At 36.7% G+C, this 18,445-nt stretch overlaps 1 protein-coding gene across 6 annotated transcripts in view; it reads left to right on the top strand.

The window, feature by feature from the left end:
• The window catches only part of PARD3 (par-3 family cell polarity regulator), a 663,866-nt gene that overhangs the window by 409,445 nt on the left and 235,976 nt on the right, over window positions 1-18,445 (top strand). For all 6 annotated transcript variants that reach the window (XM_081345247.1, XM_081345245.1, XM_081345244.1 and 3 more), the window contains 2 exons: window positions 12,608-12,796; window positions 14,366-14,536. In XM_081345247.1, coding sequence (XP_081201373.1) covers window positions 12,608-12,796; window positions 14,366-14,536 — 360 coding nt within the window. The remainder of the gene's footprint in view (window positions 1-12,607; window positions 12,797-14,365; window positions 14,537-18,445) is intronic.

The following is an 18,445-nucleotide window of genomic DNA, read 5'->3' as shown; positions in this document are numbered from 1 at the left end:
CAGTGTTCCGTGTGCCTTTGGTGTCTAGTCATGCCGGCCACATGACCACGGAGATGTCCTCGGACAAGCGCTGGCTCTTCGGTTTTGAAACGGAGATGAGCACTGGCCCCTAGAGTTGGAAACGACTAGCACGCATGTGAGGGGGAAACTTTACCTTTACCTTTAAGACTTCTAATTAGCATGTTCAAAGAATATATACTATATTGGTAATCCTCAGGCTATGACTGTTTGAGGTTATGACAAGGCTGAATGAGTAGTATTTGGTGATATGATCACAATTCAGGCACTTGGCAACCGGCTTGCACTTAAGATGTTTGCAGTATCCTCTGGTTATGTGATCAGTGTTTGCAATTTTCCATGCTGGCTTCCCATAAGTAAAATCAATCAGAAAGCCAGCAAGTAAAATTGCAAGTTGCTCCTGCTACTTTTTTCTCTGGGTATCTCAGGCAGTATAGTCAGTATATGAAGAATAATGGGTTGAGAGATCCATGATTTATATCTAAGCAAGAGTTTATTGAAAAACTTTCTCATAAGCTATGTAAAGCATAGTTTATGAGCATAGCCTATGTAAAGCATACCATAGCTTTAAATAGATTGGTTCATTCCTAAAATATCCCTAGGATGCATTTTGGAAGTAATAAAGACAAAGCAATAAAGATCACCCACATTATAGGATTGTGTTTAGATTAAATCTAAATCTAATACTGTGTGTTAAGAAGAAGGTGGGTGGAGGAGCAAAGTAGCTAAGCCCTTGCTGATTGGACCCTCTTTGCTTTTAAACTGCCAGAGGCTGCTGGAAAAAGCTACAATACTGTGAGTTAAGAAGAAGGTGGGTAGAGGAGCAAAGTAGCTAAGCCCTTGCTGATTGGACCCTCTTTGCTTTTAAACTGCCAGAGGCTGCTGGGAAAAGCTACAATACTGTGAATTAAGAAGATTTTATTTATTTATTAATTTAATTTAATGTAATGTAATGTAATTTAATTTAATTTAATTTAATTTAATTTAATTTAATTTAATTATTTAATTTAATTTAATTTAATTTAATTTAATTTGTATACCGCCCTTCTCCCGAAGGACTCAGGGCGGTGAACAGGGCAATAAATACTAAAATACAAAAATACAAAAATTAAGAAGAGATTAAACCATAATGCCCAGTACAACAAATAAATTACATAAAAACAGTAATAAAACCCAAACCCATCAGACCAGGCCGGCTTGTTCAAACAAATAGGTCTTTAGATCACATCGGAAGGAGCGAAGGTCGGGTGGAGGAGCAAAGTAGTGGCCCGTGCACCTAATGGTGCGCGAATCATATAACTAAAAATAAGAAATAGTGGTGGTACATTCAGGGCAAGTGCATCTGAGATTCCTTTCATCTCAGCATGTCTGGCTTAGTTCAGTGCAACACTTGTTTTGCAGCTGTCTTTCGCAGCACTCTTTTCAAACTGGGAAACTGTCCTATCTGTACACAAATCACTAATCTACAAGGACAGATTATTTATCTAGGGTCAGTAATCTGTGCTCTTCAGGCAGAAATCAGGTGTTCAGTTCAGCCCTCCTACTCTACTGAGCCTCCACGCTATCTGCCCCCTCTACCACAAAGATCCTGCAGGAGAAGGGCAGTGTGGACAACCGTGGGATCTGGCAGGGTGAGAGCTATGAACCATAAACCCAAAGCTTTAGCTGTGTCCCTGCATAACAGATACAGTGCCCTTGCTGACCTTAACAGGGACATTAAGGAAACAGGTCAAGGTAATTGTGATGATAACACAAATAAGCAGGGGACCACGGTCCGAGATGAACTTGTTTTTGACAGGGAGAAGTGCAAATCAGGTATTACACATCAGTCATGCAAGAAAAGAAAGGTACCCAAAAAGAGAAGCCACCTTCTGGTTGGTGATTCAGTTATAAGGGATGTAAATTTAGGAAAGGATATAGAGGTTTCAAAAAAGGTCAGGTGTCTTCCAGGTGCTACTGCCAGTAGGGACAAGAAGCATATTTTCAAAATAGTCAACAATGGCAGCAATGACTGTGATGTGGATGCCATTGTACATCTTGGCACTAACGATCTGTCCCAAAACGATGTACTCTCTGTGCAGAATGATTTCCAGAGCTTGGGGCAGGAATTCAGCAAAATAGGCTGTAGGGTCACTTTTTCAGAGGTCTTACCAGTGTATAAGGAGCAAAATGGAAAAGGCCAGAGCATAGCAGAATTTAATATGTGGCTAAAGGAGTGGTGTAAAGGAGAAGGCTTTGGTTATATTAGTCACAATGGCTGTAGCTGGTCCAATGAAAAAATGTACAAAAGAGATGGTCTGCATCCATCCAAGAAAGGGACTGAGTTACTTGGCAATAAATTCACAGCTTTTCTGGAGGAATATTTAAACTAAAAAACGGGGACAGTGAGTTAATTGATACAGAATATCACTGTCCCCGGCAATCTAAGAAAATAGGGGAACTCAGGCAACACACAAGTTATGTAGCAAGTAAACACAGGGTCAGTCATAAAGGACTCAAATGTCTATACACCAATGCGCAGAGTATGAACAGTAAGCAGGGTGAACTAGAAATTCAGGTAAATGAGGGCAGATATGATATTGTTGCCATTACGGAAACATGGTGGGATGAAACCCAGTGGAACACACAGCTAGAGGGATTTAAATTATTTTAAAGAAACAGACTAAACAAAAGAGGAGGTGGAGTTGCTCTATATGTAAGAAATAACTTTATCTCTACAGAAATAGAGCACAACAATGATGAAAACTGTAAACATGAATGCATTTGGGTCAATATAAAAGGGGGGGAAATGACATTGCCATAGGTGTATACTATAGGCCGCCCAACCAAGGAGAGGAAATAGATGAACATTTTGCTAGTCAGCTAACTAAGGTATGTAGGAAGCACATCACAATAGTAATGAGGGACTTTAATTACCCTGATATCAACTGGGAGACAAACTCTGCACCAAGTGGAAGATCAAACAGATTCCTGACAAACCTAGCAGACAACTTTTTCTACCAAAAAGTAGAGAAGGGAACTAGGGGATTAGCCATATTAGATTTAATTCTCACTAACAGAGATGAAATGATAGAAGGTGTCAAAGCCACAGGAACCTTGGGGGGAAGTGATCATGCAATATTGGAATTCAACATTCTGGAAGCACAAGCAATAAAACACAGCCAAACTAGACTCTTGGACTTTAAAGAGCTAATTTCAATAAACTTAGAGAGACCTTGGGAAGAATTCCATGGATGAGAATCCTAATGGGAAAAACAACTCAAGAAGCTTGGGAAATTTTGAAAAGTGAGATAAAAAAGGCCCAGTCTAGCACAATACCAACAAAGAAGAAAAATAACAGCTCTCAAAAGAAACCAGCATGGCTGCATAAAGAACTCTCTGATAAATTGAAAGATAAAAAGGACAAGTATAAGAAGTGGAAAGAGGGGCACATAACTAAGGCAGAATATCAGCAAATAGCCCATGCCTGCAAAGATGAAGTGAAGGAAGCTAAGGCTCAAAATGAACTACGGCTTGCAACCAAAGTCAAAAATAACAAAAAAAGGTTCTTTCAACATATAAAAAACAAGAAAAAAGTTAAGGAAATGATTGGTCCATTAGTGGGGGAAAGTGGCAAGAAGGTGACAAGCAAAAGGGAGAAAGCAGAACTATTTAACTTGTTTTTTGCATCTGTCTTTACACAAAGGGAAAAAACACTCCAACCTACCAAAAACAGTGCCATAAAAAACAGAATAGAAACACAAGTTAAGATAGGCAAGAAAATGGTAAGTGAGCACCTGTCCAGCCTACACAAGTTCAAATCACCAGGACCCGATGGATTACACCCCAAGGTTCTCAAGGAACTGGCAGACGTGATCTCAGAACCACTGAACTATATTTTTCAAAGATCCTGGAGCACTGGGGAACTACCAGAGGACTGGAAGAAAGCTTTATGTAGTTCCCATCTTCAAAAAAGGGAAAAAATAGATCCTGGAAACTACAGACCTATCAGCCTGACCTCAATACCTGGGAAGATTCTGGAAAAGTTAATCAAACAACAAATGAGCGAGCACCTTGATACAAACAAAGTCGTCACTAAAAGCCAACATGGGTTTGTCAAAAACAGATCATGCCAGACAAATCTTATTGCATTCTTTGACCAAGTGACAAAATTAGTGGACCAGAGGAATGCTGTAGATATAATTTACTTGGACTTCAGTAAGGCATTTGATAAAGTAGATCACAACCTACTACTTGATAAGATAGAAAAAATATGGGTTAGATAGCATCACCACCAGATGGATTCGTAGCTGGCTGACAGGCCGTACTCAGCGTTTGGTCCTCAATGGAACTGCATCTACATGGAAGGAACTGTGTAGTGGGGTGCCCCAGGGCTCTTTTCTGGGCCCAGTGCTCTTCAACATCTTCATCAATGATTTGGATGAGGGGATAGATGGGGAACTCATCAAATTTGCAGATGACACCAAGCTGGCAAGAATAGCCAATACTCTAGAAGATAGGCTTAAGATACAAGAGGATCTGGACAGACTCGAACACTGGGCACTATCTAACAAGATGAAATTCAATGGTGAAAAAGTAAGGTTCTAAATTTAGGCAGGAAAAATCAAACGCACAGGTATAGTATAGGTGATACCTTGCTCAATAGTAGTAACTGTGAGAGGGATCTCGGAGTCCTAGTGGACAGTCACTTCAATATGAGCCAGCAGTGTGCTGCAGCTGCCAAAAAAGCCAACACAGTGCTAGGCTGCATTAACAGAGGGATAGAATCAAGATCACGTGAAGTACTAATACCACTTTACAATGCCTTGGTAAGGCCACACCTGGAATACTGCATCCAGTTTTGGTCACCACAATGTAAAAAAGATATTGAGACTCTAGAACGGGTACAGAGAAGAGCAACAAAGATGATTGGGGGACTGAAGGCTAAAATATATAGGGAACGGTTGCTGGAATTGGGTATGTGTAGTTTAACGAAGAGAAGAGTGAGGGGTGACATGATAGCAGTGTTCCAATATCTCAGGGGCTACCACAAAGAAGAGGGAGTCAAGCTATTCTCCAAAGCACCTGAAAGCAGGACAAGAAGCAATGGATGGAAACTAGTCAAGGAGAGAAGCAACCTAGAACTAAGGAGAAAGTTCCTGACAGTTAGAATAATTAACCAGTGGAACAACCTGCCTCCAGAAGTGGTGAATGCTCCAACACTGGAAGTTTTTAAGAAGAGACTGGACAGTCATTTGTATGAAATGGTATAGGGTTTCCTTCCTGAGCAGGGGGTTGGACCAAATTTTTACTGTTATTACTGTTATTGTTGTTGTTATTATTATTATTATTAAATCTACATAAAAGTATGATGCAAATATTAAACTTTGCTTGAAGAAAAATTCTAAGTGTGAATGTGTGAGAGAACAAAATTTTTATTTGTGTTTGTGAGACAGATTCATTTAACACTCTGAAACTTGGTTTTGGTGGAAGATTGTTTCTTATGATTCTGCTGGTTATCCTACTGATAAGCTCTCTGGAGGAATAATAGGAAGTTTAGTCAACTCCCCAACCTTCTTCTTGGTGTCCACCTGATTTGTTGTATTTCTGCTCCCATAATTCTTAAGCATCTTCACTAAAAGTCATATTGAACCCACTTTTCCAATAAGTGAATCTCAGTCTAGATGTTTTGACTAAGACTGATTGAAACTCTCTTTACAAATTTGTTTAGTTCCATTTTAAACCCCTACATCCCAATCTTGTAAAGGAGTCTTTGTTTGGGACTGAAATTTAGACAACATTTAGATTATGAGATATGCATTTAATCAGATGGGCAGTGGTACATCTGATCATGGCATCTAAGCAGGGACCTTTGCAATTTTTATTGCAGTTAAACAGTGATAAATGATGGATAATAGAAAGGATGAAACCACTGACTTTAATCCAAACTGATATGGTAAGAAAACAATGTGTTCTAACTATTTACCTTTTGGTACTGTTATTTTAAACTGCACTGAGATTTATATTACTTAACTAACACAAACTTTGGTAAAGGTAACCACCTGGCTTATTTCAGAACATGAATATTGCATATAACAAATGCTTCTTCTATAGTATCGTATCATTTGGTATTGGTTTCTTATTACTGAATGGGGAGATATTAATTGGTGATGAGGCTGGCAGAAGCGTTCTATGTGTTGATTGGGAATAATATTGCTTTTAGAGAAATAAAAGAAAATGCAGTCTTTTGTCTTTGAATAATGAGAAAGTGGTCATGTTAAATACGAGGTACATCCATTTGGGTGGTGTTGAATAGTTTCAGATTTTTAAAATGAAATCTTTCTAAAATAGCTTTTAGAAGATGGAAGAGAGAGATTCATTCCCCCAAATGTGTTTAGTTTCTTTCTGTAGCTATTTATGCAAAGGTTATTGGGAACAATAATGCCTAGAACTAATGCAATTACCCCTCAGGAATAGTTTTATCTAACATGCATTATCTCTTCACTGCTTAATTTGAATCTCAGAATTAATCAGTGGAGTGTTGGTGAACAATCTTTTATTTGTGCTTAATTTGAGAGCAACTGTTAGCTCTGTAGTACATCTCTGAATGCAATGTAAAGTGTTCCATCTACTTAATCACATACACTTGTTTCTTTGTGGATGAGTTATCACAGGCTGTTTTTGAATCAAGATAATTTGATGGCATATTTCTGGAAGTACATTTATTTTTAATATTAAAATTAACATTCATATTATCACAGAATATTTGGAGATGGTCTAGTTCAGCCCCTTGCTCTTCACTATTAGAGAATACCTGAAGGTTGACCATCTAGCCTCTATTTAAGCTCCTCTAGTAGAGGAGAATCCAGCATTTCCTGCTCCATTGCTGGGCAATTTTAGCTTTAGAAATCAATCCTTCAAGGAAGTACCATAAGAAATACGTGAATTCTACTATATCCGTATAGGTTACAATAACAAAATTTTGAAAGTCTGACACTGATTCTTTTCCTTCCCTCTTATTTCCAAGAGAGTCAATGTAGGGCCATCTTTCTCATGCTTTCTTGTTTTCCTAAGTTGAGCTCATGTTTTGTTAATGGTTGCCACATAATTTTTCTGTAGTATTCTAGCTGGAGTTTGAGCAAAACAGAATAGAGAAGTGCTTTTTTCTGATCTTGACCTTATTCTGGTTGATGTAGCCTAGAACTGCATATACTTTTTTGCAGCTGTCTCACAGTGCTGCCTCACAGTGCTGCCTCAATGTTTGGCTCATAATCTTTAGTTTGTGATGCACCAAGGTACTCAGTTTTTTAACACATAGATTGCTGCCCTATATAATATCCCACGTCTTATGTTTTTTCTCCCCAAATGTATCACTCAACATTTTTCTTTGTTGAAATTCATCTGTTTTTCCCCCATTCTCCCCTGCCTTACCCAATTTAAATCTTATATTGGTCTGCACATTCCATGCATCTGATAAACTGCAGCTTGCAAAAGCCTTTTAATAAAATTTGTTAGAAAAAATGCTATCAGATTCTTAATTGTTTTGCCATTATAGACTGAGAAGTCACCTTTCCTATTGAATCTTAATAGTATCTTCAAATGTGTTTCATAATCACACAAGTCATTTGTAAAATATTACACTACGAAGCCCTGCTTTATACCTTCAGTACTTTCTTCCAGCTTGATGTAGAACCACTGATGTACATTTATTTCTACTACAGTCATTCAACCATTTATTTAATGGTAATATACTCTAGCCCTTACCATCTTCTGTATTAAAATTTCCTAGGAGATTTTGCAAAATGCATTACTGAAATCAACATTTACTATGTTCACTGCATTCCTAAAGTCAACTAAACTAGTCAGACTATTGGAAAAGATCAGGTTGCTTGATGTAATTACTCTTAATAAAGCCATGTAGCTTCCTGTCAAGTGATGCCTTCTTTTCAAAAAGTTGTGACAGCTTAATAATCTGTTTGAGAGTTTTGTTTGATATCAGCATGAAACATATTCCAGATTTTTGTCTTCAGTGCGTATGCAGAATTGATTTACAGTGTGATCCTATGTATGTCTATTAGAAATAAATCATACTGAGTTTGCCATCCTACATAATTCCAGACGGACTTCTTCAAAAATTATCATTGCACTCTTAGCTAGTTTTAAAAAGTTTAATTTGCAACAAAAGGAGTCACAACTGTGTCTATAAATCTTTCTGTGAATTGTAAATAAGACAACCATTGCAAGTATAACCTTTATCCTCCTACCAGTTGTTCTCTTGATTTTATTTTGTGTTCCTTTTGGCACAAATGTATCTCATGATACATTACAGGTAGACATGGACTTACAACAGTTCATTTAATGATTGTTCCAAGTTACAACGGCACTGAAAAAGGGACTTATGACCATTTTTCACACTTATGAGCATTGCAGCACTTCCATGATCAAAATTCAGACGCTTTGCAATTGACTCATATTTATGATGGTTGCAGTGTCCTGGTCACATGTGATCATCTTTTATACCTCCTGACAAGCAAAATCATTTGAGAAGCCAGATTCACTTAACAACCATGTTACTAACTTAACGACTGCAGTGATTCACTTAACAAGAAAGGTCTTAAATTGGGCAAAACTCACTTAAGAAATGTCTCACTTAACCCACTCAATTTTGGGCTCAATTGTGGCCATAAGTTGAGGACTACTAATAATCATTTTGTTTATTTCTTGTCTAAAATTGTGAAGTAGTAGTAACTTGAATATGCATATGTATCCAGCTGATCAAGTAATTAATTACTTGATTTAGTTGGATAACAAAACAAATGATAATACATTGTAGAGACATTATTATAGAAGTGGGAGTTTCTCTTAAGTAGATGTCATTTGTCTTGCATTGCTTAGGTTATGCACTATTGCTCTGTGTCAACACAGATATTCCAAACTGTTTCATATTTTAAATATTACTCCGTAATTGCTTAAATAGCAACTCTTGTTAGCCATTTATAACATTAATCCAACTCTCTAACTTTCTCAGCCTAATGCTTTCCACAGAGGTTGGGACTATAATCCTCCAAATTCCGAGCCAGAATGACTTTTAGTCAAAGAAAGTTCTGCTATGCCTTGGTATCAAGAGTAGATCTTTGCAAGCCTTTGTTCAAGCTTTCCCTCCTCTCATTTGTACCTATTTCAAGTATCCTGTATAACTTATTAGATTTTATTTAGAATTCATGGGGTCAGTATAAGTCCTTGCTAGAAGAGGAAGACAATCTTTAACTTAAATCTTAATGCAGCACACTTTGGGAGGCACTTTGAGATGGAAAAATCTTACACATTTTCTGGCGAGGCAATACTCTGAGCAAAACAGAACTATTCCCTCTATAACTTTTGAGTAGCGTTTGAACAGAATTCTGCCAGAACAAATCAAAATCGGTATACCCTGAGTCATAGAAGTCTAGCTAGGAAAAAAAGGTAGAAATCTCACAAGTTTTGTTCATGTGCTTTGCCTGTCAAACAAAGAGTTTGGGGTATAGATATCACAGGAGAATTACAAGCCTGGATTTGCCCAGACTATCCCCTAAAAATCCAATTATCACATTTGTATACCCTTCTCCACAGGACAGATATACTTGAGGCTGTCATTTCATCCTCTCAACAGACTTGTGAGGTAAATTAGGCTGAGATGTAGTTGTTAGTGAAGTAGGTTGTGCTGAGAGAATAGCTCTCCAGAGAAAGACAGATCGTACACTGATAATAATTGCATTTCAACTCATATATTGGATTTATGTTGTTTCAACTCTGTCCTGTCTTCTGCAGCCTGCCCTCTCAAATTCTGCTTCAGCGGGTGCAAAGGATTTGAACTGTGTTCAGTGCAACTTGGTTCTGGCTGCTGAATAGCTTTTGCAAGAAATAAAAAAAAAATCCATGTCACTATATTAAACTATGGTTTTACCTTTTTGAATGACTTGCCTGGTTAGTCAAATCAAATGTTCATTATGGTCATACACCCAGCATAGTAGCTTGATTCTCTTTCTCTCTTCAAAATGGCATATTAAGAGGTTCATGCAATTTATTGGTCAGTGTTTGCTTAATATCCAGCTTTCAATGATGGCCAGATCCAGTGTGACAAAAATCTTTTCTGTCCACACAGATTTCTCTTGCATTAGTACTTTAATGTATCTATCTGCCATCTTCCTGAGTGAATGAGAAATGTTATGGCCATTTGGAAACATGTTTGCAACTTTCTGCTTTGAGAGGAAAATAGAGAAACATTTCTATAAGGGTGAATTTGTCATATAGCAAGCTAGCAACTAAAACGTTGTATGAGTACAACATGGGTTGTCAGCCTAAGGTCTACTACTTCAGTTGAAAATGACAAAAGGAGTATGGCAATGCTATTTTCACCCTCTGACTGACACTGCCTGCATATCAATACGTATTTGGGGGTTTTTTATTTTTTGTATTCTTAATTTTATCTTTGGGGTTTTATAATTGTATATCAATTGTTTTAAAATTGGGCAATCATTTAATTTCTTTTTAATATTTGTATTTTGTATTTTACTCTTGCCCTGTGAACCGCCCTGAGTCCTCAGGGAGAAGGGCGGTATAGAAATATTATTAAATTAAATTAAATTAAATTAAATTAAATTAAATTAAAGTATTTCAGCTGCTGGGAAGGCTACCACGCAAGAATGGATAAAAGATAAGAGGACTACAAGGCACAGGAAGCAAAAGTAACATGGAGTGAATGTGAAAATGTGTGGGCTTTCTTTGGTATGAGCTGACAGATAAAACTGTTCTAGAGCTGTGGGTATCAATGGGAGATTTGAGTTTAAGACCAAGAAGTCACCTATACAGCTTTATCACTCACCCAATTTTATTGCAAATTACATACTTGGGCACCTTCATTTAGCTGAAGTGACTTTTTCTTTAGAGCAGCAGTTCTGAGCAGAGTATTGTGAAGTTACTAAATATTTCAAATGTGGTTTGGTAGTATTCTTGAGGGAGCTGAATCTTGTTCAGTCATTGCACTAAATAAATTGATGGGGATGTTTTATTTCTGTTGATAAAACAAGATGCAATAAATTTCTTCTGCAGTTCATTAAATCGCCAAAATGGTTTCAACTTATTTTTATTAACACAAAGAAAATTTTAATTTAGAGCATATCAATATAAAATGGCCGTTATTGCAAATCAGTTATTATGTTATCTTTTTCATTTCTGGTTTACAAATGCCACATTTCACAATTCTGGTGGTGCCTAACTTATTTTTTAAACAATATTAAATGTGAGAAAATAAGTCCTGACCCGATTTTTTAAATTTCTTTAAATAGAAGATTCCTTTCCTTTCCTTTCCTTTCCTTTCCTTTCCTTTCCTTTCCTTTCCTTTCCTTTCCTCTCCTCTCCTCTCCTCTCCTCTCCTCTCCTCTCCTCTCCTCTCCTCTCCTCTCCTCTCCTCTCCTCTCCTCTCCTCCCCTTCCCCTTCCCCTTCCCCTTCCCCTTCCCCTTCCCCTTCCCCTTCCCTCCTCTCCCCATCCCATCCTATCCCATCCCATCCCATCCTTTCCATCTCATTCAGTCCAAATGAAATTTGCAACTGGAATTTATTGCAATTGCAGTCCAACCTATTCTGCAAAACTTCAGACATATATAAGTTTCCTAAATAAATGTATTGATATTGTTATCTAACGGCACCTTAATGGCTATGTCTGCACAATTGCCTTATTAAGGCAGCTAATCATTGCTCACAGGTCTTACCATGCTCAAACACAAATGTATTCACAAGATTACAATATGTAGCTTGTGGGAGCGTTTAGTGTGTAAAATACAGTAGCCAAATGGCACATAATCTTATCTTCATCACTATATGTTTGACGCCTCTGTCTCTATGCAGTATACAGAAGGGTGGATATCTCTTATTATTTATTTGGATCTAAGGCAGCCTACTGAAAGGAACAAAGGTAGAGTGTGTGAAAAGAGAACAGTTGTGAAAGGAGAGTAGACAAAAGAAAAGTATACTGGCAGTAGTGCATTGCATAGAATTTCTCTGGTACTCAGAGTAAAAGAACTTGCTGTTTACCTGATTGTATTTCAGATGTTCTTTTTCTGCCATTTCTTTGAATATTATTAATAATCCTACGCAAATGACTAATTGGTATTTATCCATTTGCTTGCTGTTTGTAATTTTCTTGCTGCTTAGAAAACATAGATATTCAAATGCCACTATTTCAAAGGGCAAATGAACTTGCAGAACATTAGGTTTAATGCATACAATGATAGTTTCCTGTTTGGAAATTAAGCAATTGTATTTTGTAATAATCCAGAAAGTACCACATTTAAATCTGGGTGCATATATTCTCTTTCTCTCATACACACATTTTTCCCTCTTGTTTTTACACATGCAGACTGCCACATCTGGTTCTAGAAATTACTTGATGGTGTTGGCAGATGTACCATTCTTACAAATTTCCCTACAGAATGTTAATAGGAATTACAGCAGTAGTATTGTATTGCCACCATTTTTCAAAATATTATGTAGTTGTAGTTAAGAATAATTACAAGCAATATTAATATTAATATTATTATTAATAATAATACCATGTTGAATTTTTTCTAACAGAAATCAGAAGAAGATGAACTTGTTCTTACTGCTGATGGCACCAGAGAATTCCTCACTTTTGAGGTTCCTCTTAATGATTCTGGGTCAGCTGGACTTGGTGTCAGTGTGAAAGGTAACCGGTCAAAAGAGAATCATGCAGACCTTGGCATCTTTGTGAAGTCCATTATTAATGGTGGAGCAGCTTCTAAGGCAAGTGTATTTCAGACATGTCAGATAATGTTCCATAATCCAGCATCTCTTAGGCAATCCACTATTGATTTCCTGTTCCTTCCGCCATTTCCCAGTTTTCCATTTGAATAATTAGTATGATGATGCAGCAAATGCTAGCTGCACTTTGGATGCTCTAAATATAATAATATATAGTTTAGGTTTACAACATGTCCATTCTGATAATATGTTTTTGCTAAAGCAAAACACTAAGGGTTTTAATTTGAGGAATTGGGAGTCTCCCGGAATGGAATCTGTCTGAACTTGTTCCTCATATTGTAGTAAGTAATAGTTTATTTGGTCAATTTTGGCTTAAACTATTGGGGAACAGTAACCATTTTGGTTTATAAGCTATGGTTTATGACTTAGCGTGCATCTAGCTGTTGTGACCTATTCAGCATGATTTAATATAATGGGTGATCCCAGTCAGAGTGTGAAATGGTATGTGGGAAAAGAGAGATAGGGGAATGCTGTCTAGGAAACATTCAGATAAGAGGCAGCACAGCAAAATGATCAGGGCAAGAAACTCAGGAGGGACTCTTTCTGGTATTTTGGGCTGTGAAAAAGATGGCGGGAGAATCTTGTTTTGATAAATTTTATGATTTCACCCTTGCTACATAGACAGGAAATAAAACCTTATCAGCCAGTTCTACTTTTTGTAAAGCTACGTTAATAGAAATCTTACAAGAGATTCTGTCCGCATCTCCTTTTTACAGTTGACCTTTATCTCAATGCAAGAAGGGCCAAAAAGAGAAAGAAATGTGATGAACTGATTTCATTACACATGTCAAGATTATAATCTGTGAAATTACAATTAAGTTTTCTTTGCATAACTTTTTCAGTTATAAGAAATTACTTGCATCTAAAGGTAATAAAATTAGGTGTGCGATTCACTTAACCATCTTGCTTAACATTGGAAATTTGAGTCACAATTGTCTTAAGTCTTCTATATTAGTAGATCATTAAATTATTGGAGATGCAGTAAGAACAATGCTTTATTAAAACATATCTTTTTATAATGTTCCAAAGTTATGTTTTGGCAAAAAGTTATTATATACATTAATTTGATCTTAAGGAAAAGTTTAAGTTCCTATTTAAATATTCATGTAATATTTTTGAACATACACATTATTTTGAACATTATTTTCATGTGTACTACATGAAAACTGACAGCTGTACAATGGAAGTGGATGCCCTGTGTCCTTACTTTTGCCAAGAGACTAAATATGCAACATTGGATATTTAAGCTATCCCAGTGAATTGACTATATTATTTGCAATTTATGAATGAATATATGCACTATATGCACTATATTTGTATGATTCTGATAAAATATGGTCATCTTTTATTGAACCTGTTATGTAAAATTTCTCTTTGTCTGTCTCCCTCTCCCTCCCTCCCTCCCTCTCTCTCTCACACACACATGCACACTCACACATATGCATGAAAAATTCATAATTTTTGTTATGTTTTTTTTCTGTTCGGTTTTGTTAAATTACTAAAGCCCAAAAGAAACCTTTAATAAGTCTCAATTTCCCTTTTACTTGTTAGGATGGAAGACTCCGAGTGAATGATCAATTAATCGCAGTAAATGGAGAATCATTGTTGGGAAAGACGAACCAAGATGCCATGGAAACTCTGCGGAGGTCCATGTCCACAGAGGGAAATAAACGGGGAATGATTCAACTGATTGTTGCAAGACGAGTGAACAAATGCAATGAGGTAAGAAACATTATGACTCTAGCAAAATAGCAGAGGTAGAAGTATACCTTCCAATAATAGGAAATAAAAGCATTTTAGCCATGTCAGAAATGAATGGATTGTTGTTGGCATCTCCAAATGGAAATAAATATAACTTCACTTCTATTGCATTTTCATGGGCTACTATAATGAAAAGTAATCTGGATTTCCAGGAGGGAGGGGCTACATACCAGAGGACAAAGAGACAGCAAAGTTTAGATAATTTGGTTGGGAGGCAGAGGGTCAAGGCGAGGGTTAAATCCCAAGAAGTTAATGATGCAAGAACTTTGCTTCAGGTTGGCAAGATTTTTGTCTGTAGGTGAGAAACAGTAAAGGAAACTGCTTTGAAGTAAGTCTCCATGTCCTTCTTGGTTCTAACAGCTAGTGTCAGGAATACGCAATTTTGGCTGGGAAAGTCTAAATATTTATGATGGATTGAGAATATGGAGCATTTTATGGGTTTATGTTTTATGAGAAAACATTAAAATTAGTCAAGTCTTGAATAATAGAAGAGAAGAATGGGGCTTACACACTTAGCCAAAGATTTAGAAGATTATGCTATAACAGACGTGTCAAACACAAGGCCTGGGGGGCCGGATCCGGCCCACGAAGTGGTTTCATGTGGCCCGCGAAGCCATCCTGGAAACAGTGAGGGAACGGCCCCCACTGCCTTGGCCCTGGCCCAGAGACCCTCCTTCTGCCAGAGACCCTCAGATCTGTCCCACTCCTGCCCGGGCCCCCCATAGGCACCCTTGATGTGAACGATGTAGCCACGCCCACCCAGTAGGCCACGCCCACCCTGGCCATACCCACCCGGCCCCCTGAGGGCAACCGCAATGCTGATGCGGCCCTCAATGAAATTGAGTTTGACACCCCTGTGCTATAAGATAGTTTGTCTAAAATAAGATAGGACTAGCAGATGAAGACTATAACTTTCAATAGCTTTGCTTTTTTCTCATAATTCAAGAACTGTACTCCAGAAATACAATGTTTGATATTTTACCCATGTTTTCTTGAAAGGTTTTGGATGCATCTTTTGTAAACTGAAGTGGATTTCATATATATTTCACCATGGGCAAAAAGATCCTTTGATGTCTTAACTCAGCTTTCATCACCTCCAGTGACATGGGCAAAGTTATCAGATTACAATATTAATCATCAAAAACTACAGATTTTACCAGTTTGATAAAAGTACAGTTTTGCTAGCTAAAGAGCAGAATTCAGAATATATTGTTAAACCACATTTTGAGGTTTTTTAGTTTTAATGGCATGGTTTTGCAAATATGATACAACAGATTTTTTAGCTTTTTACTATAACTTGAATAGTGTAAAATTAGGACATATATAAATATATATGCCTAGATTGTAAGTTCTGGGCAAGACACCAAATCCCAAAACCTCTTATTGTTATCTTATATAACAAGGGCAACATATGCACATTATAGTGTAGGGTTATCTAATTTAACTGTATAATTTCACAATAAGGATTTCTACTATTGTATTCTATTTGCTGATGAAAATACATATACTAATATCAAATATTATAAGAAACATATCATTGAAAGAAATATTCATGCCCTGAATTAATCTGTATACAATTCAATGCATTTTCTCAAGGCATTTCAAGACATTTAATTACTTGTAGAGAATCAATAAATGGCAAAGAAATTATCAAGATTTGGCAGAACATCTTACAAATATCTGTTCAATGCTGATTACAATGATTTACTAACCACTTAACCATGAGAAAAGATGGCAGCCAATAAATTTTATAATTTTTATAAACAAAGTTTCTGTTCTTTTGTAAAACCAAACATTTGTTGTTTGAGCTGCCTGCCTTGTTTCTGTAGGTTCCAGCCTTGTGCAATCTCAGAAAGAGCGTTTTTAGTGAGGAGTTTATACTTTGTGCCAAAAAACCCCTAGCTAGGCTCTATTTAATTTAAGTGTGTATGAATAAAATATTTGAGATTTGAAATGCAGCAATGGAAAGCTGATTTAAGTTAGTTTGCATTATTAAGAGAGAAGCAATATCATTTCCTCAAGGCATCAAAGCAATTTTTTTTACTCTGAAAAACCCCAGAGATCTTGAAATTGAAATTGTTATTTATGCTGATTGAAATCCTACTAGCTTGGGTTAATGTTAGAAAATAATAAGCCTTATCAGGGTTCTACAACTACAACATGAACGATTCTGTTATACTTGTTCACACACACATTCTGGATTCCAAGTGTTGTAATTTTGTAAGCCTGGACTTTTGAAGCATGAGGAAAATTTGCAATCATGCTGCTAGAGGTGGAACTTTGTTTTGAGAAACATAGCTGTTGAGAAAGTAAAAATTCTACTTTGTGTATTTAACTAAGGAGCTACTTTTTATAGTAATTATATTACTGAGATTACTGAGTCTGAGATTTGAATTGGAATGTTTGTGGTAAATATAAAAGGGGAAAACTCTTAAAGGAGGATCATAGAAATATATTATTATATTTTAAATATTTTCTATACCATGTTTTAAAAAACTTCTTCCAAATTATGAAGAGAGTGCCACGGAAAGTTAATTTGCCCTAGTGAATGAATGAATGAAGGTTGATAGTGTTTCAAATGACTTGCTTCACTGTTTTGTTATTGCGTGTATCTCATGTATTCATTTGAAAATTCTGAAAATCCAAATGGGACCAATTGAATGGCTTCCAGAATGACCATCTCTGACATATTTCTAGTCCAAGTTTTCTTTCACAACATATTTATTTGACAGTGTTTATAGCTTTCATCCTGCTAAACATTAGACAAATGCTAATTAAAAGGAAGCTAACAAGGCAGATTAATTTTTTTACTAACTGCTTTTCCAGGAACATATTTTCTCATATATTATTAATAGAAGCTCCTGGCAGGGATATTGTTGAAATAAGTATTTTTTTCAGATAAGAACTAAACTAGTTACAGGGGTAACAGGCATTATTTATCAAGTAGCCTGCATTTTTAAGTAGGTTTTTCTTACCTGGATGATAAAAGAGCAAAGAGTGAAGTATTGTTTCCTTTTAAAAGTATGGCATTGTCACATAAGGACTAAAAAAACCTTTTCTGTTGTGAACAGCAAGCTTGTACCAGTCTGGATTGTATAATTATGTTTTAGTGGCATTCAAGTGGCTGAGAATGCAGCTGTGGTTGAGGCTGTATTTCTTGTTAGCTGTAACAGCTTGAAAAGAACAAAAGGTAGCAGCACTTAAAGTAGAGTAGTAGAATGTATAAGCCTTATAAGTAAGAAATCCATATTTTAAGACATCAAGACATTTAGAAATGCCATAGAAATGAAATTCTGTTTCCTAAGATTGGGGTAATTAACAAATTTAATAAAAAAATAAGAGCAATTTTATTTTGGACCACTTATAAAACTAAGAACTGAGACAGGCAAATCAGAATGAGGAGGTGGTCAGCACTCCAAGGAACTGCCCAGCTGCAAGTCCTAGAGCATAGGTGTCAAATTTGCCATGTCATGTGACGTATCGCGACATATCGTGACGTTTTTTGCATTGCTGGAGCTGGGGCTGGCGCGGTCTCCATATGATGCAACCAGCCCGTGGGCCGGCAGTTTGACACCCCTGTCCTAAAGGGATGCATTGGGAAACTTTTCTGGATTTTTTTGTCTCTGGCCACTGCCAGACTTGACATTCTGAACTCAGTTTTACCTGTGACAGTTTCTTTTTCACAGCAGACTTGGTCCTATTATTTTGAAACAGTTATTATGCTAATAGGTAGACAAACAGTCTAAAACATACGGAGTCCATGGTGCTTTCTGAATTTAGTTGTTTTCTTGCATATACTTGCATATAGTATGACTATCAGTGCTAGAATGATGCATTGATGATATTACCTATTTTTGTAATGAAACATCT

This window comes from Vipera berus, assembly GCF_964194415.1.
Source record: "Vipera berus genome assembly, chromosome: Z".
NCBI classification, from domain to species: domain Eukaryota; kingdom Metazoa; phylum Chordata; class Lepidosauria; order Squamata; family Viperidae; genus Vipera; species Vipera berus.
Note: the sequence above shows the minus strand (reverse complement) of the source record. Positions and strands in the feature narration are given on the sequence as shown.